The sequence below is a fragment of the Sarcophilus harrisii genome, chromosome 3 (assembly GCF_902635505.1).
Source record: "Sarcophilus harrisii chromosome 3, mSarHar1.11, whole genome shotgun sequence".
NCBI lineage: Eukaryota > Metazoa > Chordata > Mammalia > Dasyuromorphia > Dasyuridae > Sarcophilus > Sarcophilus harrisii.
Window position 1 is genome coordinate 586944105 of NC_045428.1, and position 24473 is coordinate 586968577.

Genomic DNA, 24473 nt, shown 5'->3' on the forward strand with positions numbered 1-24473 from the left:
TTCTGGCCTTTGGCTGGTTTAGGGGACTCAGGGGTGGGATTGGGGCCCAGTAGATTTAGGGACCGTGTTGATCAAACATTAGGGTCAAGGGGCACTTCCAAGGTTGTGGGTTATATGGCTGAAGAGGCATTTCCATGTAGCCAGACTTAGCCCAGTGCCATAGGAAGAGTTCCAGCCAGACTAGGAAGGCCTAGAAATAGGTTGGGAACCCTAGAGGGCTGGGAGAGGGGGGGTGAGCAGCGGCTGTGAGGCCCAGGAATAGCAGGGATGAAAAGGAGCGTGTGGGGGGTTACTGTGGTTCCTCCTGGGCCAGCCTTGGGCTGGGACTGCAGCTAAGGGCCAAGGAGAGGGAGTCAGGAGCCCCCTAGCCATTGCCCCCACCTCATCCTGAATCCCCTTTCCCTTCCTTCCAGGAATGTCTACAGAAGTTTGGAGACAGTCTTCAAGAAATGATTAACTATCACATGGTAAGAACAGCTCCCCCATCCCTCCCTCATCCCCTGGTGCTGGGACAGGGGGCTCAGAGCTATTTAGCGCCTTGACCCTTGGCTCTGGGGCTTTATCAGCCACATCATCTCTCTTGCATGTCCTCCCACTGAAGTCCTTCTGGACTCCTCCCTAACTGAAGATCCTTGGGCTTGGAATTTGGGGAGAAGTTTTGTTAGGCTGTGCCCCGGGAAGTGCTTGTAGGAGGGGACCCGGGAGTCATGGGCGGTCTGGGCCTGGTTCTGAGTCATGGGGAGCGAGCTGGACACCTTTCCATCTCCCTCGGGGCTGGGGGTTTGTGCCGGGGAAGCCCAGGGAAAGGGGACACTGTGGATCTGTCCCTTGGGGCAAGAGGAAGCACAGTCTGAGCTCGAGGACACTGGCTGGGGATGTCTGGCTTAGGAGCCAAAAGTCTGGCTGGGCCGCGATCCAGCGTGAGGGGGAGGGGGTAGAAGAGAGGATGTAATCGGAGCTGGGGGTGTGGGAGGGGGAGGAGGGGCCCCAGAAATAGCCAGATGGGCCCTGGAAGAGACAAGGACTGGGGAGGAGAGTGGGGGCCTCAGCCCTTCATTTTGGGGGAGTCAAGTTGGACCATCAAGCATTTTCCTGGTTGTTTGAATCAGGGATCTCTCAGGCAGGGCTAGCGCCAGGGTGATCCAGTTGGAGGCAGGGAGATGGACACAATGACCTTTGGCCCCAGTGGCTACTAGGAGAGCCATGGGAAGGTAGTCAGAGCATATCCCCCGCTCCCACCCCTCCCCCCCAGTCTGGGCAGAGGGAGAAGTGCCTTCTGAGCCATCTCTCCTGCCAGATGTTGCCAAACATCTGTCCAGACAGAGGGGAAAGGGCCAAGGCTGAGCTTCCGGCCCGGGCTCCTTTAGGAGGAGGGGTGGGGGGCCGGCTTCCGGCTTTCTGGATATTCCCAGAACTGAGCACAGCGCCTGGCACAGAGTAACCGTTGTCCAGGAGCCAGTGCGGGTCCCCGGCTGTTTGGGGGGCTCGGGGGTGGGTGGATTCTCTCCCGCCCCCACCCTGGCGCTCACATCCTGGCACATGCTGACTGGGACCCCGACTCTCACGGCCCCGTGCCCAGAGGTCCCCACGGATAGATGTCCCCGCTCTGGGTGGTCGGGAGCTGGCCTGGGAGCTGGAGCCCAGACTAAACAACCCCCCCCCTTTCCCCACCCACCCGGCAGGGGAAGTTCAGAAATAAACACTCCCGGAGCGTCTGCCCCGTGCCCCGGGTCCCTCCTCCGGCCCGGCCCTGCCGGCACCTGCCCCTCAGCCTGGGCTCGCCCCCCCACCTCCTCCCCCCCGGGGCAGATGGTGTGTGGGGGGGTCCGTGGTTTTCTACCCCCGCAGGAGGCCCAGGCTGTGTGGGACAAGAGCTCTGAGCCTGGAGCTGGTGCCCGAGTTCCTCACGGCTGCTTCCCAGTGGGGGGAGTGGGGACAGGTCCCCCAGCAGCCCTGGGTCTCTCTCCCCATCTGTATAGTGACGCTCCCCCAGGCCCCTCCCAGTTGTTTCTAGGATCCCCCAGTCTGTCGCCCCAACGGGAGCATCTTGTCCTGTGGTGCCACTGGGGGTCCCGAGGATGGGGGGGCTGTTGTGGGTGGCAGGAGAAGCCGTGGGGCCGTGGGAGGGAGCGCAGAGAGACAGCTATCGTCCCATCCCCCGGAGCACCCTCCTACCCCCCATCCCCTCTCATGTGGGCCCCTGCGTGCCCCCCCCATGAAAGGGGGCCCTCCCGTGACCAGAGGCCTAGTGGGGGAGGTGAGTCCCCGAGGGAGCCCCCGAGAGACCCCTTTGTCCCAACAGCTGCTCAAACATCTGGGCAGCCCTGAGCAACAGCGCCATCTGCTGGCCGTGCAAGGAAGCCTTTGGTCAAGATGGGGGGGCTGGGCCGGCCCTGTCTGGGGAGGGAAGATGGCACCGGGGGCCCCTGGGCAGGGGAGGGGGAGGGCTCCTGGCTGAGCTTCTTGGCGTCAGGAAGGAGAGCCTGGATTTGGAGAGAAATCCCTCCCCGCCCCCAGATGTTTCAGGAGCAGAGGGCAAAGCCCCCTGCCCAAGGCTCCCCCAAATCCTTCCCTCTTGGATATTTCTAGATCCTGTTTGACCAGGCCCAGCGGTCAGTGCGGCAGCAACTCCATAATTTTGTCAAAGAGTGAGTACGATTGCATCCCCCCCCAAAAAAAAGAGCACGGCTCAGTTTTCCCTCAGAGGCGCTCCCCCTTTCTTTCCCATCCCCCATCCCACCTTCCCACTAACCAAAGGTGCTGCCCCTCCCCTTCCCAGCCCCTCCATCCACACCTCTCTCCATCAGAGGTGCTCCCCCTTCTCTTCCCAGCCCCTCCATCCCCACCTCTCTCCATCAGAGGTGCTCCCTTCTCCTACTCCTCCTCACCCCTCCCCCCTTCAAGTGCTCCCCTCCCTTTCCCAGCCCCTCCATGCTAGCCTCTCCCCACCCAGAGGTGCTCCCCCTTTCTTTTCCAACCACCTTCCCACTAACCAAAGGTGCTCTCCCTCCCCTTCACAGACCCTCCATCCCCACCTTCCCCCCACTCAGAGGTGCTCTTCCTCCCCTTCCCCTCCCCAACTGCTCTCCTACACCTACCTAAACCCACACCAGGAAGATCCGGATGCTTTTCTTCTGGGTCAGAGATGAATCGGGCGGGTGCTTGGCTTGGGTGCTGCCTGGCTGGGTGACCTTGGACTGGTCCTTCTGTCTATCTGGGACGATGAGCGTGGAGCCAGAAGGGGCTGGGCAGGTGTTACAGACGGTGAAAGGGACTCCCCCCTTTCCCTTACACTCCCTGTGGCTCTTGGCAACCTCGTCCCCTGGCTTCAGTTGTCTCCTCTGGGCTGAGGACCCCCGGCTCTCCCAGCAGCCCCCCCCAGACCCCTTTCCATCTCTCCGCCCCCCTCCAGATCCCCGTGGGCACTTTCCCAAACTTAGTATTTGAACCCGACCCTCCCACTCCCAGACTTCCCTGTTTGCCGCATCCAGGGTCACCCTTGGGCATCTGCTCCTCCAGGTTTGTCCCTTGGAGTCCTTCTGGGTTTTTCTCCCTTGTTCCTTGTGTCCCAGGAGAAGCCAGATATTCCCACTCCCACAGGGAGCCCTCCCTGCTTTAGCATCAGACTGCAGCCTCCTCCCCAACCCCAGCCCCGCTTCTCCCTTCTCCAATGACAGCCTGGGACTCCTAAGCTGACTGCGTTACTCCTCTGCTCAAGGATCCTTGGGGGCTCCCTATTGCCTCTAGTAAAATGAGCCAGAGGAGGCATTTCCCCCCAGCCAGATGCTGCACTGGATGGGGGGCTGGGTCTGAAATGAGAAGCACCCGGTTACAAATCTGGCCTCGGGTTTGAGTGATGTGAGCCTGGGCAAGTGACTTCCTCCCGTTTGCCTCAATTTCCTCATCTGTAAAATGGTCCGGGGAAGGAAATGGCGAGCCCCTCCAGTATCCCTGCCAACAAAAACCCAGATGGGTCATGGAGATTTGGACGTGATTGAAAACGACTGACCAATTCTCACATATGTGCAAAACACACGATAGAAGATCCATCTTAGATAAATATAGGAAAGGAGGCTTGAAATCAGGTCGTGAAGGACTTTCGTATTTGATGTATTTATTTAATATTTTCCTCCAATTGCATTCAAAACAACATTTTTCTATGTGTTTTTAAGATTTTTGCGTTCTAGTTCTCTCCCTTCTCCCCACCCACAATTAAGAAACCACATGTGAACTTACGCAAAACATTTCCATAAAAAGTCACATTCTGGAAGAAAATATAGATCTCCCACCCTAAGAAAAAGAAAAACCCTAAAGAAAAATTAAGTTTTAAAAAAAGAGAGAGAGAGAGAGAAGAGAGAATGCTTCCGTCTGTCTTCAGACACAATCAGTTTCTTCTCTTCATAATGATTCCTTCAGAGTAGTCGGGGATGATTGTACTGTGGAGAATAACAAAGTCATTCACAGCTGGCCGTCCCAGAACATGGCTATTGCTTTGCACATAGCACATTTCACTTTGCTTGAGTTCATGGAGGACTTTCCAGGTTTTTTTTCCCCTGAGAGCATCCTGCCCATCATTTCCCAGAGAACAATAATATTTCATCATAAACACACACCATAGTTTATTGAACCATTCCCCCAGTTGATAGGCAGCCCCTCAATTTTTTTGCCCTGCGAAGAGAGCTGCTAGGTATATTTTTGTACATCTAGCTCATTTTCCTTTTTTTTTTTTTTTTTTTTTTTTTTTAATTTCTTTTGGTATTCCTGCTTAGCAGTTGTGTTGTTGGGTCAAAGGATATGCATGGGTTTATAGCCCTTTGGGCATAGATCGTAGCTTTTGATCATTTATCAATTAAGGCATTGTTCTTATTTTTTATAACTTTGACTCAATTCCCTCTGTGTTTGAGAAATAAGGCCTTCCCAGAGAAACTTGCTTTGAAATTATTTTTACTGCTCTTATTGCTAGTTGGATTCCCCCCATTTATTCTCTCTGTCTCCTTTCACCCTGTCCCTCCTCAAAAGGGTTTGGTACAGACCATTCCCTCCCCCAGCATGCCCTCTGTTTTATCCTCCTTTTCCATATCCTATTCTCTCCCTATTTTCCTGAAGAGTAAAATAGATTCTATATCCATATTGAGTATAGATGTTATTTCCTCTTTGAGCCAATTCTGATGAGAAGGGGGAATTCTGTCCAGCTAATCTTATCCTTGCAGCTCTTTCTTTCTTTTTTTCTTTTTCCTTCTTCCTTCTTTCTTTCTTTCCTTCCTTCCTTCCTTCCTCCCTCCCTTCCTCCCTTCTTTCTTTCTTTGTTTCTTTCTTTCTTTCTCTCTCTCTTTTTCTTTCTTCTTCCCTTCCTCCCTTGTTCTGTTTCCCTGTCTCTCTGTCTCCTCTCTCTCTTTCTCCTCTCCCTCTGTCTCTCTTTCTCTCTTTGTGTCTCTCTGTCTCTGTCTCTGTCTCTCTCTCTCTCTCTCTCTCTGTCCCTCTCTTTTTCTCTGTATCTGCACCCCCACATGTGCACATACTGAACACCTCACACACAATAGGGGCTCAAGAAATGCTGCGTAAGTCAGTGATGATGACCAACTTAGGATTCCAAGCCAACTCAGAACTTCAAATCAATGTTTTTTCTCTCTCTCCACTATATTGTCACTAACCCGGCAAGCATTTATTGACTGCCTCTTACATACTGGACTCCGGGACTCTGACACAAGAGGAGCCATTTCTGCTCTCTAGGTGTTTGTTTTGGGGGACATGAGGTAGTGGATGATTCTGGACTTGTAGTTAGGAAGACGTGGACTAGAATCTTGTTGCCGGTACTTGCTAGCTGTGTGTCCCTGGGCAAGATGATTAAGCTCTGTGATCCTCAGTTTTTTTTTTTTCAAATGAATGAGGCTGAACTAGGTCACCTAAGATCCTTTCCAGCTGTAAATCACTGATCCTTTGAATAGAGCACATACATGCCTCGGTTTCCCTATCTGTAAAATGGGGCTAGTCAGACTTATATTCCCTACTTCACAAGATTGTTGTGAGAAAAGCATTTTGTAAAGATGCTTCAGAAATGGAATAGCTTCCATTCAGGGTTCCCCGTTATATAGACCCATCTTGTCCATCTAATCTTATCCTCTCAGCTCTTTCATTCATTCTTTCTTTTTCTTTCTTTTTCTTTCCTTTCCCTCCTTTCCTCCCTCCCTCCTTTCCTTATATTTTTATTTTGTTAAATATTCTCCAGTTGCTCACACAAAATCTTTGATATTCATTTTTGAAAATTTCGATTTCCAAATCTCATTCTCCCTCCCACTCCTCCCCCACCCATTGAAGAAAATAATATGATATCAGTCACATGGAGGGGAGAGACAGACAGGGAGAGAGACATGGAAAGAGAGATGAAGAGGAAGGAGAGATAGAGAGGGAGAGAGAGACAGAGACAGAGATACACACAGAGAAGAAATCATACAAAACGTGTTTCTGTAGTATCGGTTGCTTCCTTCCCCATGTGTTCTGCCCTGGCAGAGAACAGGCTCATTTCAGCTAACAGCCCTTTGCTCATGTGGAATTGGAATCACATCCTTGTCCCTGCCTTGGAGTCAGAATGGCCAGGACACCCCTTCCCAACGAGGAGAGGGAATTCTGCCCATTCTCTGGATGAGAACAACAGAGGTCCCAAGGTCGACGCCAGTTAGGGGTGCACATGGGGAGTCTTAGGGCACCTAAACCCTTGCCCTCTCCCTCCCTTGTCAGCTAACCTCTCCTCCCTACTCCCCACAGTGACGTTAGGAAATTCAAAGAAACAAAGAAGCAGTTCGACAAGGTCCGAGAGGACATGGAGATGTCTCTGGTGAAGAACGCACAGGCGCCCCGACACCGGCCGCACGAGGTCGAGGAGGCCACTGGCGCACTGACCCTCACCCGCAAGTGCTTCCGGCACTTGGCTCTGGACTACGTGCTCCAGGTTGGTGAGAGTCTCTGATGTGTGTGTGGGGGTCGTAGCACTGTCAGCCCCAGCATGGCGCAATGCTGGAAGAGTCGGCATAGTCAAGGGAAGGGGCATGGGGGGGAGGGCAGGTGGGAGACCCTAGGGTGTGTCCAGCCTCTGCTGCTCGGTAACTCTCAGTCCTCCCTGAACTTCCCTTCCTCTCTGGGTAGGGACCCCTCGTAGCTCTGACACACCAGGGTTCACAGTAATTTTGGAGCAATTCTCGGGCACTCTGTGCTGGGAGGAAGGAGAGGAGACCCCTAAAATGTTAGAGCTGAAGGACCCTGGGAAGTTAATTCCGGCCTCCTACTTCAGGAATGATTTGCCCAGAAAGTTAAGTCAGGGAGCAGAAATTCCTGAGTGATCAGTGACAAGAGCGTTGGGGCAGTCAGTGCCAAGGGGGCTCGGAGCTGGGAGCCGGACGGTTCTCGGAGGATGCGGGACTTGTCAACAAGGAAGATTTGGAGAAGGGGAGAAAGGAAGGCAGGAAAGAAGGCTGCCTGGGGGAAGGGCCGAGGGTGCACAGGAGTGTGTGGGGCTTTGAAAGACTCCTCAGAGGCAGAAGTGGGGGGGGGGGGAACAGCCCGCAGGTAGCAGCCTGGAGACGGGGGAGGGACTGTCCCACATGAGGAGGGGGAGATGGCCAGTTTGGTTGCACAGTAAAGTACACTGTATTGATATCTATCTAACTATACAATACACACAAGTATATATATACAAATACATATATATATATGCATACAAGATATTGATATATAAGATGAGACAGGTCAGAGTCAGCTTATGACAGCCTTTGAATACTCAACAGACATGTTTATATTTGATCCAAGAAATAAAAGAATTATAAATATACCTTGTATTATATATCAATAGTTGTAGTATATATATATAAATTTATATTATATTATATGTAACTATTTTATAAAATATAATACATATTATATTATATAAATTATATTATAATACATGTACTGATATATAACACAAACATGTATCTGTATATATATGCATACAAGATATTGATATATAAGATGAGACAGGTCAGAGTCAGCTTATGACAGCCTTTGAATACTCAACAGACATGTTTATATTTGATCCAAGAAATAAAAGAATTATAAATATACCTTGTATTATATATCAATAGTTGTAGTATATATATATATATAAATTTATATTATATTATATGTAACTATTTTATAAAATATAATACATATTATATTATATAAATTATATTATAATACATGTACTGATATATAATACAAACATGTATCTGTATATATATGCATACAAGGTGTTGATATATAAGATGAGATAGGTAGGCTCAGAGCCAGCTTATGACGGGCTTTGAATAGTAACCAGACCTGTTTGTATTTGACCCGAGAGTTAACAGGGAACAAAGGGAGGTTATTGAGGAGGGGAGCAACATGGTGAGATCTGTGCTTTGTTGGTGTATGGAGGACGGTTTGGAGGGGTAACATTCAGGAGGGGAGGGTATTAGGGAGGATTCAGTAGAAAGGTCGTGAGGACTTAACTGGGGGGATGGAGGCATGAGCAGTGAAAAGATGATGGGGAAAAGAGCGGTTAATATGGTGGATGGGGAGAGAGAATCAGTTTGTTTTCTGATCAGATATTTGGTTCCATCAGTGCAGCGAGCTCCTCAAGCTTTCCTTTTTAATGCAGATTTAGTCAGTGGAGAAACATTTATTAAGCACCTACTGTGTGCCAGGCACTGTGCTAAGCACTAGGAATACAAAGAGCAGAAATGAGGACCTGGAGAAAGACTGAGAGATGGAGGAACTGAAGGTCCCAGGGAGAATGAAAAGTAGAACATGGGCAAGATCTGTATCTTCTCTTGGCACAGGAAGAGAATTCTGGGTGTGGAACCAGGCTTGTACTGATAGATTGGACATTTTTGCTGAACTGGCTTTTTCTCTCTCCATTTTTTCAACCCTTTTTGTTATAAAGGATGAATCTTTGGGGAGGGCAAGGGAAAGGGAGAGAAATGTATTTGGAAATAAGATGATGTAAAAGCACAAATGATTTTCTAGAAAAAGAAATACAAACAAAGACTTGGAAGTGGGAAGGAGTCAGGCACGTGGCAGCTAACATAGGGCCTGAAGTCAGAAAGGCTTGAGTTCAAATCCAGCCTCAAACATTTACTAGCCGTGTGAGCCTGAGCAAGTGTTATAACCTCTGTCTGCCTCGGTTTTATCATCTGTAAAATGGGGATAATAATAGTAGCCACCTTCCAGCATTGTTGAGAAGATCAAATGTGCTAATATATGTTAAGTGCCTGGCACATGGTAGTTACTGTATAATTGATATTATCATTATTAACTGGTTAGAGTAGATTGAAGGCAGCTAGGAGATAGAACTCCAGGCCCAGAGTCAGGAAAACCCCGAGTTCAAATTTGGCTTCAGACACCTATTAGCTGCGTGACCCTGGGCAGGTCGCTTAACCACTATTTGCCTCCATACTGAAGAAGGAAACGCTTCCAGGATCTTTGCCAAGAAAGTCCCCTGGACAGTCCACGGGGCCGCCTCTTTGTTGTTCAAGGAGTGTGCGCCCTTGGAAAGGGGGAGACTGGATGGGCAGAGGAGGAGGTGAGGGAAGTTTGCAGGGGACAGTTATGAAAGGGCAGGAAGGCAGGCTTGGCCACAAAGCCTGAAGGTGCCTCTGGAAGCCAAGGAAAACCCTTTTTAAGGGTCAGCCTGGGGTGGAACTCAGTGGAGGTGGACAGTGGCAGCCGTGGCTTGGGAGGACCATGGGGAGTGAGCAGTGTGTGGGCTGGGAGCCAGCCTGGATCAGTGCCCTTCCTCTCTTTGGCCTCCCAGTGGCTTCCCAGCCTCCCCAGCCCTGGGATGGCTCCATGCTCACATGTTCTCATCTTTTTCTTTTTCTTTCTTTCTTTCTTTCTTTCTTTCTTTCTTTCTTTCTTTCTTTCTTTCTTTCTTTCTTTCTTTTTCTTTCTTTCTTTCTTTATCTTTCTTTCTTTCTTTCTTTCTTTTTCTTCCTTCCTTCCTTTCTTTTTCTTTCTTTCTTTCTTTCTTTTTCTTTCTTTCTTTCTTTCTTTTTCTTCCTTTCTTCCTTCCTTTCTTTTTCTTTCTTTCTTTCTTTCTTTCCCTTCCTTCCTTCCTTCCTTCCTTCCTTCCTTCCTTCCTTCCTTCCTTCCTTCCTTCCTTTCTCCCTCTCTCTCTCTCTTCCTTTTTTCCTTTCCTTCCCTCTCTGTCTGTCCGTCTCTGCAGATCAACGTGCTTCAGGCTAAGAAGAAGTTTGAGATCTTAGATGCGGTAAGAACTTATCTCCTCCCCCTTCCTTCCCCAGACACCACACTCTGTGTGTACATGTTGCACACCGGCTTGGCCTGGGCACCCATGGTTGGGGACCTCTCTTTGCTCCCAGGCGTGTGTAGCTGCTGACACATGCGGAGGCCCCTGGTCCAGACCCATGCTCAGGACTGTGTGTGCCTGGTTCGTGGGCAGGGAGATCCCAGGCCTCATGGAAGCAGGGGCTCCCACCGGGCCCTTCATTGGGAGGAGGGGCCCCAGGCTCAGGGACGTGCCCTGGCTAGGGGCTGAGCTTCCCCACCACTCATCCCACAGATGCTGTCCTTCATGCACGCGCAGTACACCTTCTTCCAGCAGGGTTACAGCCTCCTGCATCAACTGGACCCCTACATGAAGAAGCTGGCCGCAGAGGTGAGCCGGGGCCTGTGGTCCAGCCGGAGGGGGGGCCGGGAGTCAGGGCAGGCGTGACTAGGAGTCCCCCCGCCTGCCTCCCTGAGCCTCTGGGATTGTGGACTGGCTTAGAGTGGATCGCAACGTTGCTGAGTGAATAAATGAAGGAGTCAAGGGGTGGATGAATGTGTGAGTGCAGACTTTTAGGAGCCCCCCTGATGTGACATGGAACTTTGTTCTCTGTGCCTCAATAGTTGGACCAGTTGGTGATTGACTCGGCAGTAGAGAAGCGGGAAATGGAGAGGAAACATGCCCTGATCCAGCAGAGGGTAAGGGGAGAAGAGGGCGTTTTCATCATGTGTGTTGTGTGCCAGGCACTGGGCAGGGCAGGAGCCAGCTGCTCCTAGGTGTCCCCTGTCAAAGGACCCTCCCATACATAACCCCACTGGGCAATTACAATCACAATGACAAATACAATAATTAAAGTGGACAGGGCAGATATTATGGTCCGTCTTTACATGGCAAAGGCAGAGGAATGGCAGAAGAAAAACAGAGATTGGGAAGGTGCACCAAGCAGAGCTCTGCCCCAGATTCTTGGGGGACCCTCTCCCCTTCAATCTTCAGGGTACAAGGCTTGTAGGTCAATCTTTCAGTTCAATATTTTCTTTTTCTTTTCTTTCTTTTCTTTTTCTTTCTTTCTTTCTTTTTCCTTCCTTCTTTTCTTTTTTATTCTTCCTTTTTCACTTCCTTCTCTTTCTTTTTTCCTTCCTTCCTTTTTCTTCTTTTATCATTTCCTCCTTTTTTGCTTGCTTCCTTCCTCTCTCCCTTCCTCCCTCTCTTTCTTTCTTTTTTCTTTTCCTCCTTTCCTTTTTTCTTCTTCCTTTCTCATTTCCTCCTTTTTGCTTCCTTCCTTCCTTTCCTTTCTTTCTTCCCTCCTTCCTACCTCCTTCTCTCGCCCTCTCTCTTTTTTCTTTCTGTGAACAATTAGGATTAAGTGACTTGCCCAGGATCACATAGGTAGTAAAGTGTCTGAGGCCATATTTGAACTCAGAGCCAGTGCTCTATCCCCTGCACCATCTGGCTACCCCGAGTATTTTATTTTCTAAAATATTTTATCGATACCATTTATTTTTACCCCCAAGTAATTTTTTGCTATAGCTCACTCCTTGCCAACCAATTGAACTCTCCTTTGTAACAACAATAAGAAGTTAAACAGAACCGATGGGCCCATGGGGAGGTAGATGCGGTACCGTGATAAGGCTTAAGTCCTAGTTGTTTTCCAGAACAGTCCAGGTGCTCGTTGTGCCCCCAGCCTCTCCAGCCTGGGGTGTTTCCATCAGTGACCATTGCTGCCAGGTTTGTGAGTGCGAGACGCACTCTCCATGCTGTCCATCCTCACCACTTGTCCTTCTGCTGCCTTGTCAGCCAAATTCGTCTCCACTCCCCTGACTCCTGAAGAAGCAGGAGTCATTCTCTGTGAGCCCCAGCCTTCTCCTGGGCTTCAGGTTGCAATCATCCCTCCTTCTTACCAAGCCCCAGGATCCTGGGCTTCAGATTAAAGCCATCCCTCTCCACAGATGCCCAAACCCTAGTTTGGCATGATTCTCGGACTTTGCCCTTGGAATTTCCCTGGACCAAATCCTCCCTTTTGGGCCATGTGATCTGGGCAAAGCTTGGCTGGGCTTATGATGCAGAGCTGCTCTCTCCTGGAGGTTAATCCCCCTTCTCTTGCTACCTGTCCCTGCATTGTCCTCATTTGCCACAATCCAAGTGTCCCCTTTAGCTGCTGATTTCTCTTTCTGTGCCCTCTGCAATTCTTGCTTCATCCTTAACCCTTATTTTTCACCATCTTTTTCATTTCGGGACCTTGGCTATTCAGAAAACTTTCCTCTCCGGTGGTGGTTGTTCTTCCTCTTCCAGCCCTGACTCACTGAGCCAGGAGGAGGAGGAACTGGCACTTGCCCCCCTCCCCCGGCCCTCCCTTTGCCCCATCACTCAGCAACTTCTCCTTCCATCTGTCACCTAGCCCGGCTCCCTGATGCTTGTGATCGGTTGGACTTTTCCTCTCATATTTTTTTTTTGTCTTTTTTTTGGTCATACTTTAAAAAAATCCAATTGGTATCAATGCCTTTAAAATATCTCTTTTCCTGCTTCCTATTCCGCTAGCTCTCCCTTGCAACAAAGAATGAAAAAGGAAAGGATTGGGGCTGGGGGGGGGGAAGCAGGTCAGTAAGACCTCCTAATATATCAGCTCCCTCTGCAACATTACATACCTAGGCTATGGTCCCCCATCTTTGTCGAGAACCCATCAATCAGCAAATGTTTATTAAGCAAATTCTGCGCACTAGACACGTCAGCGTTCCTGCCCTCAAGGAACAGATGATCTGCTGGAGGGGAAACTGCCTATGTACAAATACACACGGAATATATTCAGGATGCAGTTAGGGAGTGTGGGAAGGAGGAAGAGTGATGGATGTATGGGGGGATCAAGAGAAGTCTCAGGGAGAAGGTATTGCTTCAGCTGCACCTCGAGGGAACCAGGGACTTCTCAGACACAATTATGGGGGAGAAGACATTCAAAGGCTGGGAGTGGGAAGCAGATGGTCTCTAAGGAGGGACTGCTCCCCCTTTCTTAAGGAGTTCACCAGCTTCCTCACAGACTCTCATACTTCTTGAGATTTGAGATTCCAAACAACCCTGCAAGGAGGCTGCTGTTATTATTCTGCATTTTATAGTTAAGGAAACCGAGGCAGAGATCAAGTGACTTGCCCCAAGTCACACAATTAATAAGTGTCGAAGGTTAAATTTGAACTCGGAACTTCCCTACTCCAGTACAGTGCTCCTTGCACTGTGGTGCCCTCCAGCTGCCTCTAAAAGGAGGCGATCACCCAGCCGTGCTGATGGGGCCCTTGCACATTTTTTATTGAATCCCAGATGGGCTCTTGCTATTGCATGGTGATGAAACTTGTATTTATTCCTGGTTGACTTTCTATCCCACTCATCTCATCATCTGTTCCAAGCCTTTTCTTTCTCCTCCTCCTCCCCTCACAGCAGATGCCTTTGCCTCCTACTTTGCTGAGCAAATAGAGGCCCATTTCCTGTGAGTGCCTTCTCCCCAGCTCCATTTCCCACAATCCCGTCCTGTCCTTTACTCCCATACCTCTGTTTATCAGACATAGGAGTGAGGGGGCTTGGGCCTTAGAGCTGCAAGTCTGGGAGAGAGCACTGGCCCTGGCTTCAGAAAAGGCTCAAATTTGAATCTTCCCTCAGATGCTATGTCACGTAACTGCTACCTGGCTCAGTTTTCTCAATTGTAAAAATAATAATAGTGTCTACTTCCAAGACTGGTGGTGAGGACGAGATGAAATAATATTTGTAAAAAGTTTAGTAAATCTTGGCCTATTAAGCAAATTCTTAGTAGACACTTAATAAATTCTTATCTCCTTCCTTCCTTCCTTCCTTCTTTCCTTCCTTCCTTCCTTCCTTCCTTCCTTCCTTCCTTCCTTCCTTCCTTCCTTCCTTCCTTCCTGTCTCTCTCCCTTCTTTTCTCCCTCCCTTCCTTCTTTCCTTCTTGTCACTTCCAGGAATCATCTTCCACATCTCTCACATCCTCAATGTCTCCCTCTCTACCAGCTTTTTTTTCATGCTTAAAAAAGTCCCCATTTGAGCTTGCCCCTCCCCATCCCCTCAAACAACGGCCATATGTTTTCCTTCACTTTCTCGGCACACTTAGGTAAGAATTTTCTGTCCTTGCTGCCTCTATTGCCAACCCCCTCATGCACGTCTCTCTTCCTTAAAATCTGATTTCCAGACACTCCCCTGACAAGGCCTTCTCTAAGATTGCCCAGCAGCTTTCAGCAGCAAGATGCACCGGCCTTTTCTCATTATTGCCTTGAAATTAATGTGGAGCACTCCCTCCTCCTGATTGTCCTCCTCTCTGACTGACTGCTCCTTGTCAGTCTCTTTAGTGGATCGTTATCCTTATTTCCCACCCACCCCCAACTGTGGGTGTCCCCCAAGGTCCTATGCTGACCTTTCTGCCCTCTTTTCTCTGTCTCATCTCCCTCTGCTCACATTAATCCCACCCTTTCTCTCACCCCTCTGTTTTATTTCTCTCTGTCTCTCCATCCCACTTTCTATTTTTATCTCCCTCTATCCACATCTCTTCCCTCCTTTCTTTCATTTCTCTTGCTAGCTCCCTTTTTCTTTTTCTCTCATTTCTCTGTCTCTGTGTATCTGTCTCTCTAGCGAAATCTCTCAGTCTCTCTCTAACTTATTTATTTCCACTCTTTCTCCATCTTACTTTCTATTTTTATCTCTCTCTGTTCACATCTCTCCCTCCTTCCTTTCATTTCTCTGCCTCTCTCTTTTTCTATATGTCTCTGTGTGTCTCTGACTATCAAAATCTCTGTCTCTCTGTCTCATTTATTTTGCTTTCTCTCCATCTCATTTTCTATTTTTATCTCCCTCTGTTCACATTTCTTTCTCCTTTTCATTTTGCTGTTTGTTTTCTTGCTTTCTCTTTTTCCTGCTTCATTTCTCTAAATGTCTCTGTGTGTCTCTGTCTCCAGCGAAGTCTCGCAGTCTCTGTCTCTCTTGTCTCACCACCTCCTGCAGGTTCAGGTATTGTCTCTGGGTGCATGACTCCCACCCATCCCTCCTCCCTCCCTTGAGCTCTCACTCCTCTCTTGCCTGAGGGATGTCTTCAGGATGTTCCAGAGGCATCTCAAAATCAGTGTCTCCAAAACAGAGCTGGGCCTCTGCCTTAATTAAACTTACTCCTCCTCCAGACTTTTCTGTTGCCGTTGCAACCTGGGAGTTACCTGTGATGCCCCTTTCCTTTGCCCACCTCCCTCCATATCCAACCCACATCTATCTATTTAACGACTTTGCCTCTATGGCAGCTCTCATTCACGTCCCCTTCTCTTCAGTCGCACAACCAATCCCCCAATTCGGTTCTCGTCTGCTCCTGCTTGGACTGTTGTAATGACTCCCCGATTGGCCACTTGAATTTCAATCACTCTGATGCGTCTTGCACCAGTCTGCCAAAGTCATTTTCCTGGTCTGACCATGTCACTCCCCTGCTCAAGGACTCTTGGTGGCTCCCTGTCGCATCTAAGACAAAACGTACAATCTCGGCCTGGCGCTTCAGGCCCTCCACCCTCTAGCTCCTGTCTGCCTTTCCTAGCTTCTTCCACACGACTTCCCTCTGCACAGTTTAGCTTCCAGCCAAGCCAGAACCCCAGACACAACACAACCCCTGCACGATGCAGCACCCAAAATAGCCTCCTCACTTGGAATCTTTCCTTCTTATCTTTGCTTTTGCTTTTCTTTCTTTAAGACTCCACTCGGATCCCGCCTCCTCCACAGAGCCTTCTCCGCCCCCCTCCCACAACCTCAAATGTCACTGAACTTGGGTCTGTGCTGTGTGGCTCCCCCGCCCCCGTTCTAACCCGACTCCCTCATTTTCACATGAGGAAACCTTGACCCAGAAAAATCAAGCGATTTTCCAAAGTTGATGAGTGGTAGAGCTGGGATTTGAACTCGGGCCTGAGATTCCAAATTCAGTATTGTCTCCACTGTACCACAGGCCAAGAAGTACTTGTTCTGTCTAATTTAAGTCCCTCCTACTTCAGCTGCTATTGATAGAGGTAGAGAAGATTGTCCCCTTCCCCCTTGGATACTTCAATAGACAGAGGATAGTCCCACCTATTGGCAGGGCAGCTAGGTGGCACAGTGATTAGAGCTCCGGCCCTGGAGTCAGACCTGGGTTCAAATATAGCTTCAAACATTTACTAGCTGTGTGGTCCTGGTGGGCAATTACGTAATCCAGTTTGCCTCAGTTTCCTCATCTATAAAATGAGAAGGAAATGGCAAGCCACTCTCTTGTTGCCAAGAAAACCCCAAATGGGGCCATAGGTTGGACATGACTGAAAAGGATTCAATAGCAAGAAGTCCAAGGTCACTTGGGGACCAAAGGATGGCCTCGCCAGGGACAGTTTCATCATTCTGTAGGACAGGGGAACTTCAGGGCTGTGGATCACTGTGACTTTTTGGGGAGTAATGAGGAGATTATGAGGGAGCCAGGAGACCCCTGACCCAGCTGCAGCTCTGCCACTGGCCCGCTGTGTGACATGGGGCAAGGCACCTGCCCTCTCTGTGACTCGGTGTGTATAAATGTGAGGAATTGTGGTTAGGATCATTTCTCTTTTTTATGTGTAAACTCATTTATACAATTATCTTGCTGCACAAGAAAAATCAGATCAAACAGGAAGAAAAGTGGGAAAGAAAATAAAATGCAGGCGAGCAACGACATAGAGAGTGAAAAAGTCGTGTCGTGAGGATCATTTCTCAATGAAATCCTATGCTGTAGTGAAAGGAATGTTGAACTGAAGGTGCAGTGGAGAGAGCACCAGCCCTGTAGTCAGGAGGACCTGAGTTCAAATCTGGCCTTAGGCTCCTAATACTTCCTGTCTGTGTGACCCTGGTCAAGTCACCTAACCCCAATTGCCTCAGCAGCAACAACAAAAAAAAGTTAGGGGAAAAAAAAGAATGTTGAACTGAGAGGCAAAAGTCCTGAGTTCCTTGATGGCACTTCTGCTTACTTACTGTATGACCTCAGGAAGGTCGTCTAACCTCTTCGACAAAGGTGGTGGCGGGGAGCTGTGCAATGGACGTGTCCTTAGGGACACTTTCAAGATTGTTTTTTGTTTTTGTTTTATTTACAAAACTTAAGGAGAAAAGAGGGACAGAATGGCCTCCTGCTGAGGGATCGCCCTTTTGGGGATCCGCCAGTACTCTCTTTAGGAAGCTACTCCCTGGGAGTTAGGGGTAGATAGAGTTGGGAACTGTCATTTTGGGGGAGTCCTTCACTCATGTTCTTTTCTTCCCTCCTGCCCCTTGGAAACTGGACTTCAGACTTTGCTGCAGGTGAGTTTGCCTGTTTTGCTGAGACCCCTGGGGAGGAGGTGGTGGCTGGGTGGGGGGCGAATCTTAGACTGGAACGGGAAGCTGGTTTCAGCACCACGGACACTTCCCCGAGCACCTTCTCTCCCCTTCAGGGAGGGGATGAATGAATCTGGGGGTTCAGAGGTGCTGAGGTTTTGGCAATTGCAGCCTGCCTGTGGGGAGGGAGCATGCTGGGTAGGGGGAAGAGCCTGAGCTGGGCCCTCTCTGGTTCTCTGACCCCCTCTCCTTCCCAAACTCCCTCAGGACTTCTCCTATGATGAATCCAAGGTGGAGTTTGATGTAGATGCTCCCAATGGTGTGGTCATGGAGGGCTACCTCTTCAAGAGAGCCAGCAATGCCTTTAAGACATGGAATCGGTGAGACTTGGCATGAATGTGGCAGAAGAGGAGGGGGAGCGGGGGGGGGGAGCGGGGGAACGGGCGAACCACTGCGCAAGCATTTGTTAAGTGCCCACTCCTGGGGCACAAAAGAGCCCCTGCCCTCATGGGACTCGCATTTTACGTGGTGTGTTGGAAGAGAAGTAAAGGCGGCATAAAGCCCCCAAAATATACTGGGGGGGAGAGGTATTGACTCCAGGAAGACTTGGGGGAGAGTCTTGAAAGAGGCAGCACTTGGGAGAGGATGTCGGAGGTGGTGAAGCCGGCCTGGCTGGAGCGGAGCCCGTGGGAGGGGGAGTCGTGCGCAAGGAGGCTAGGAAGGAGTCGGAGCCAGAAGGCGAGGGCCTGTTAAATACCAGACAGAACTTTGAGTTTAACCTAAAAACGGAGGAGAGAAAGTATCTGGCCTTTAGGAGCATTGCGAGGCTCTCAGTGGGGGAAAGGGCAGGTTCTGGGGAAAGCGGCTGCTCTGGCTCTTTCAGCATCTCAGAACTCTCTTCTTGTAGGAGGTGGTTCTCCATCCAGAACAGCCAACTGGTCTACCAGAAGAAGCTCAAGGTGAGTGGGTGGGAGTTGGGCCATGGGGGGAGGGGGCTGAGATGGGGGGAGTAGAGGAGAGGGAAAAATGGGGGAGGGAGCAGAGGAGAGGGAAAGGTAGGGGGAGGGAGGAGAGGAAAAGATGGGGGAAGGAAGCAAAGGAGACAATGAGGGAGAGAGGAGAGGAGAAGATAGGGAAGGGAGAAGTGGAAAGGATGGGGAGGGAGCAAAGGAGAGGATAGATAATATACATATAGCCTGATCCGTTACCCTTATTTCTCACAAAGGGTAAGGGCTGCTGGGCTGAGTGGGGCTCAGTAACCGGGACCATGCTCAGTAGGTCGGGTGCAGGGGGCTAGGCGCTGGCTTTATGATCCGGTGGGACGTCCTGGCCAGCCAGGGCGGCCCGTGAGGCGTCCGTGCTCTTTGGCCCAGAAGTCTGGGCTTTCCCTGGTCCCCCCCAGGACGGACTGACTGTGGTTGTGGACGATCTCCGGCTCTGCACTGTGAAGCCATGTGAGGACATCGAGCGGAGGTTTTGCTTCGAGGTGGTCTCCCCTACAAAGTAAGGGCCCCGGCCCCTGGCTGGGGGTGGGGTGGGAGGTTTCTGGAGGAGGCGCCCCTGCTCCTGGGGTCGGTGCTGGGGAGTCCCACGTGGGATGGGGAGCTCCCCGGGGGGCTCGGGCACTGGGCGCCCCCGTCCTAGCGTCGGCCCCTCCTCTTCCTCCCAGGAGCTGCATGCTCCAGGCTGACTCAGAGAAGCTCCGCCAGGCCTGGGTGCAGGCGGTCCAGGCCAGCATTGCCTCGGCGTACCGGGAGAGCCCTGACAGCTACTACATCGAGGTGAGCCTGGGCCCAGCCGGGAGGGCCCGTACCCCGGGGCTGCCCCGCCACCTGCTGGCCAGGCCTGCCAGAGCAGCCCCCCCGCTGCCCTCTGGCTGTGGGGGGCAGGGGTGGGCAGACCCGGCTCTGCTGAAGGCCCCAGGAACAGGGGCCACTCCCGGCTTTCTCCCTTCCCAGAGACTGGACCGAACGGCATCCCCGTCCACCAGCAGCATTGACTCCGCCCCAGACACCAGGGACCGAAGCAGCAAGGGCGAGAGCATCCTCCAGCGGGTACAGAGCGTGGCGGGCAACGGGCAGTGCTGTGACTGTGGGCAGCCCGACCCCCGCTGGGCCAGCATCAACCTGGGCATCCTGCTGTGCATCGAGTGCTCGGGCATCCACAGGTGTGTGTGTGGGGAGAAGGGGCCAGGAGAGGCTCAGGGACATCAGGGGTCAGGGCCAGGGTTCAAGGCCAGGGCCTCAGGGATATCGGGGTCTGGGCTGGGGCCTTAGGGACATCGGGGCTGGGGCCTGGGGCCTCTGGGACCTCAGAGGTAGGACGTATTATCCTCATTTTCTGTGTGGAGAAACTGCGGCTCAGGTGGGGGTCTTGCCCAGGGTCACTGGGATTTGAGTGCAGACATTCCCGGCCCCGAACCCCCCTAGACTAAGCCCCAATAACCTGGCACCGGGGGCTGAGCTGAGCATGTAGCTGCGGTTCTGGGTGGGAGCCTTGAGATCTTCAGATCAAGAGCGTGGGAAATGTTGACCAATAGTGGACGTTGATGGAACACTTTGCAGTCTGCCAATGACCGGACCCTCCTCAGCACCGGGAGGCAAGCCATGTGGGCTTTATTATCCTCACTGGGGGATGATCAGTCTGGGTCTCAGAGCCCGGACTGACTTGTCCAGGGTCACACAGCTGGTGAGTGGAAGAGGGATGCCCCGAGCCCAGCTCTCAGTGCCAGGGCCCGGCGTTCTCTCTGCTGTCGCCCTGACTGGTCTGGGTTGTGGGGGCCCCAGAAACCGCCCTGAAGATCCCAGGCTAAGAGCCTTCTCTTTAGCCTCTGGGTAGGATATGGGGACAGCTGGGGGTGTCCCATAGGCTGACCCCTCCTTGATCTCAGGCTGCATCGAGACCAAGAGGATAGAGAGAGGGAGTTCTTCCGTGTGTCCTGATCAGGACACGCTGTAAATAGACGGCTGGGGGGCCCAATGGAGTTGGTTCAGATCTAGCCCGATAAATAGCAGCTGTGTGACCTTGGACAAGTCACTTACCTCAGGTTCTCAGTGGCAAAATGGAGTGAGTAATGGCCCTTGCCTTACAGGACGGGGATGAGGATCAAACAAGATCATATTTTTACATCCTTAGTACAATGCCTGACATATAGTAGCTGTGTTATTATCATTATGATTATTACCACCATCACCACCATCATCATCATGCCCATCATCATCCTCTTCAGGGCTAGATATCCCAATTTTTTATTTATCCATCCATTTATTATTATTACATAGTATTGATTTTTGAATCACATTTAACTTTTAAATTTAAAAACCGTCCCTAGTTACATGTAAAGCTGATTTTTAACACTCATTTTTTAAAACTTCCCAATCTTCTCTTTCCCTCCCTCCTGTACCTTCTCCCTGAGATGGTAAGCACTTTGACGTAGGTCGTACGTGTTCAATCATGCAAAACACATTGCCGCATTGGTCATGTTGTGAAAGAAGGCACAGACCCAAAGGGAAAAAAACCATGAAAATCATACAAAAAAGTGAAAACGTGAACGCTGGGAAGTGTTCCAACTCCAGCGGTTCTTTGTCTGGCTGCGGCTGACATTTTTCCTCGCGGGGCTTTTGGGATTGTCTCGGATTATTGTATCACCGAGAACAGCCGAGCCGTTCGCGGCGCGCAGCCTGGATCTTATTGGGCACCATGTTTTCCTGGTTCTGCTCACTTCCCTTTGAATCGGTTCATACGAATCCGTCTCTCCAGGTTTTTCTGGCCCATCCTGCTCATCATCCCTCCTAGCATAGTACTATCGCATCACGGTGGCATCCCACGATTTGTTCTGCCATTCCCCAACGGATGGGACGCATGCCCGGTTCTGAAAGAACATTAATGAGCCAAAGGGCATCCCAAGGTGGGGGACAAGGATTGGTTGAAGGAACTAGGGATGGTCAGCCTGTATGTAGGAAGGGGTGGAGCATACTTATTGTCTTCAAGTGTCTGAAGGGCTGGCGTGGGGAAACGGGAAGAGCTCCCCCGCATCCCCTCCAGGGCGGAAGTCGGGAGAGAAATTATAGATGAACAGATCTTGGTTCACTAGGCGGGAACCTTGGCAATAGTCATCCTTTGGAGGCGGGGAGCTTCTCACGCCTGGAGCTCTCTCAGCAGGCCTGGTGACTGCTGGGATGCTGGGGGGAGTGTTCATGCCCAGGAAGGGCTGGGGTCTCTGGCAGCCTCAAGTTCCTTTGACCCCTCAGGAGGGTTTGTGCAGCTTCCTCTGCCTTTGGGGAGTGGAGAGAACAGCAGTCTGGGTAATCTCTATAGCAAGCGAGCTTGGAATAATCCCCAAATCATTTTCATCTGGCTTTGGAATGCATCAAGAGAAGCTGGTCTGGGAAGAGATTTCCTTTGCTAATCACTTCCAGCTTGGGCTGCTGGGCTGAAAAGATGAGCCCCTCCCCTTCTCCCCAGGGGAAAGGCTCCCAGCGGCTGAGCTATACGGGGTTGGGGGTTAGCCCACCGTCAGCCTGGGGAGGCTGGATTTGAACTCAGCCCCTTCCCTGACTTCCTGTTTCCCCTTCCTCCCCTGTAATCCAGGAGTCTGGGGGTCCACTGCTCCAAGGTCCGGTCCCTGACATTGGACTCCTGGGAGCCAGAGCTGCTGAAGGTGAGTATCTTCCCTAAAGACCTGAGGCCGGTGTTGGGGTCATGCATTGTAACCCTGTCGGTCTTCTCCTACCAGCTGATGTGTGAACTCGGGAACAGCACCGTGAACCAGATCTATGAGGCTCAGTGTGAGGAGCTGGGGCTCCAGAAGCCAACAGCTTCCAGCTCCAGGTTAGTAGGTCAGGGACAAGCTGGGACTGGAGGTTGCGGGGGGTGGGGGGGTTGAGGGAAATGGAAGGGCAAGAGCAGAGATTAGGGGATATAGAGTTAGGGTAATAACCCCCCCAAAAAAAACACACTGGAAAGCTATCCCAGGTAGATAAAGAGAGGGGAGGGTTCATGGTGGGAAAATGGAAGGATAAGGTCACAGGGAGAGGAACGAAGGAACGGCTTAGGGTTTGAAGGGTCACGGGCAGGGGGCGGGAAGAGCAGGTTCCGATGCTGAGAGCTGATGGCGTCAAAGCTAGAGGGACGGAAAGCTGGGCTCGTATGCTGGGGCAATGGCGAGATGGAGTTACTGGCCAGAGTGGGCTTGGGAATGCAGAACGGTGTCAAGGGCAGGGGGACCAGAACGTGGGGGAAAGGACAGAAGCCGCTCCAGTGGGGAGAGAGGAGCAGTATTCTAGGCGGAGGGAGTGAGGAGTGGTCTTAGAGATTGGGGAGAAGCAGGGAGAGGGCGGTGGGTAGGGAGGGTCAAAGACAGGGTCAAGGGTGGAGATGCAGGAGAGTCTGGGAAGATGTGGGGATCAAGTCATGAGGGAGGAAGACAGAAGAGAGGCTCAGGGGAAGTGTGGGCAGGGGTGGCAGGGTCAGGGGTTAAGGAGATGGAGGGTGGGATCAGGAGTTGGCTGGAAGATTGAGTTAGAGGCAAAGAAGGGATGGAGCAAGAGGACCATGGGAAGGTGGGGTCAGATATTAAAGACCGGGAGGAGTGTGGAGAATAAATAAGCATTTATTAAGCACTTACTATTTATTAAACTGAACTCTTTTTAAACTACACTATATATAATATATATGCTATATATGTGCACACTATATATACATTATATATTAAATTATATATGTGTGTATATATGTATGTAAATAAATGTATATGTATATACATAGTTTTATACACACACACACACACACACACACATACATACACACAGCCTGCCCCTGGGAGTCACAGAGAGAAATGGACTTCTCCCTCTTATGGAGCTTACCCTGTTTTTCTGTGGGGAGGTGACTCGTAAGCAAGTTAAAAGTCAGGGATTTATTGCTGCAACCTGGGGGCCGTGGGAGCAGAGACCTCCAGGTACCGCAGCTCAGCCTTGCCGGGCCCTCACACCGGGCCAGTCAGTAGCTCCTAGGGCCCGGGCCCTCGAGTCCCAGCCTTTGGCCCTGCCTCCTAACCGTCACCTTCTCCTCCTCAGGCAGGACAAGGAAGCTTGGATAAAGGTCAAATACGTGGAGAGAAAGTTTCTGAAGAAGCTCCCAGGGGCGGGGGCTGAGGCCATGGAGACGGGTGGCGGAGGAGAGCCCAAGCCGCGGCGGTGGAGCTCCAAGAAGTGCCGAAGGCACCACAGCTCTCCCCGGGTCCCCAGGATGCGGCGCCAGCTCCGGCCAGAACCCGCCACCATCTCCCCTGCGGCTCTGTCATCAGGTGGGGGGGCCCTGGTACCCCGGATCTTTTCTGCCCTCCCCCCTTGGGTTTTGTGCTCATATATCCTGTTTGTTTCCTTCTTTTGCTGAGGCAGTTGGGGTTCAGCGACTTGCCCAAGGTCACACAGCTAGTTAGGGTTAAGTGTCTGAGGCTGGATTTGAACTAAGGTCCTCCTGATGTCAGGTCCTCCTGGTGCTGCACCATCTAGCGGCCCCTGCTGGTAAATTCTTCAAGCCTAAGTCTCAGCATCTTTTGTCACGTAAACACCCCCCCATCTTTACCCCATTTTCCACCCAGCGCACTTCATCTCTTCCCTAAACGCGGCGCACCCCGTCTCTCCAGGCCGAGAATATAGGAAGGCTGCGCTCTGTCCCTGAGGGAAGGGTCTCGGGTAGGGGGGGTTCCCCGTGGCAAGAGTGAGACCAGAGTTTTGTGAGAAAGAACCGGGGGAGACTGGGGTCCCAGCTGGCAGTGTGACCCAGGATGTCTCCTTTGTCTCTGGGGATCAGTTTCCCTCTGTGTAAAATGAGAGGTTGGGATGTGGGACAGTTCTAAGCCTCCTCCGGATCTGTTGCC

General features: G+C 51.1%; 1 protein-coding gene across 1 annotated transcript in view; it reads left to right on the plus strand.

The window, feature by feature from the left end:
- Nucleotides 1-24473, plus strand: part of ACAP3 (ArfGAP with coiled-coil, ankyrin repeat and PH domains 3) — a 42253-nt gene that overhangs the window by 5055 nt on the left and 12725 nt on the right. The window contains exons 3-17 of the mRNA XM_031961576.1: nucleotides 414-467; nucleotides 2590-2648; nucleotides 6763-6946; nucleotides 10217-10261; nucleotides 10574-10669; nucleotides 10903-10977; nucleotides 17567-17578; nucleotides 17861-17973; nucleotides 18501-18552; nucleotides 18996-19096; nucleotides 19263-19374; nucleotides 19552-19760; nucleotides 22184-22253; nucleotides 22329-22423; nucleotides 23668-23897. Of these exons, the coding sequence (XP_031817436.1) occupies nucleotides 414-467; nucleotides 2590-2648; nucleotides 6763-6946; nucleotides 10217-10261; nucleotides 10574-10669; nucleotides 10903-10977; nucleotides 17567-17578; nucleotides 17861-17973; nucleotides 18501-18552; nucleotides 18996-19096; nucleotides 19263-19374; nucleotides 19552-19760; nucleotides 22184-22253; nucleotides 22329-22423; nucleotides 23668-23897 (1507 nt within the window). The remainder of the gene's footprint in view (nucleotides 1-413; nucleotides 468-2589; nucleotides 2649-6762; nucleotides 6947-10216; nucleotides 10262-10573; nucleotides 10670-10902; nucleotides 10978-17566; nucleotides 17579-17860; nucleotides 17974-18500; nucleotides 18553-18995; nucleotides 19097-19262; nucleotides 19375-19551; nucleotides 19761-22183; nucleotides 22254-22328; nucleotides 22424-23667; nucleotides 23898-24473) is intronic.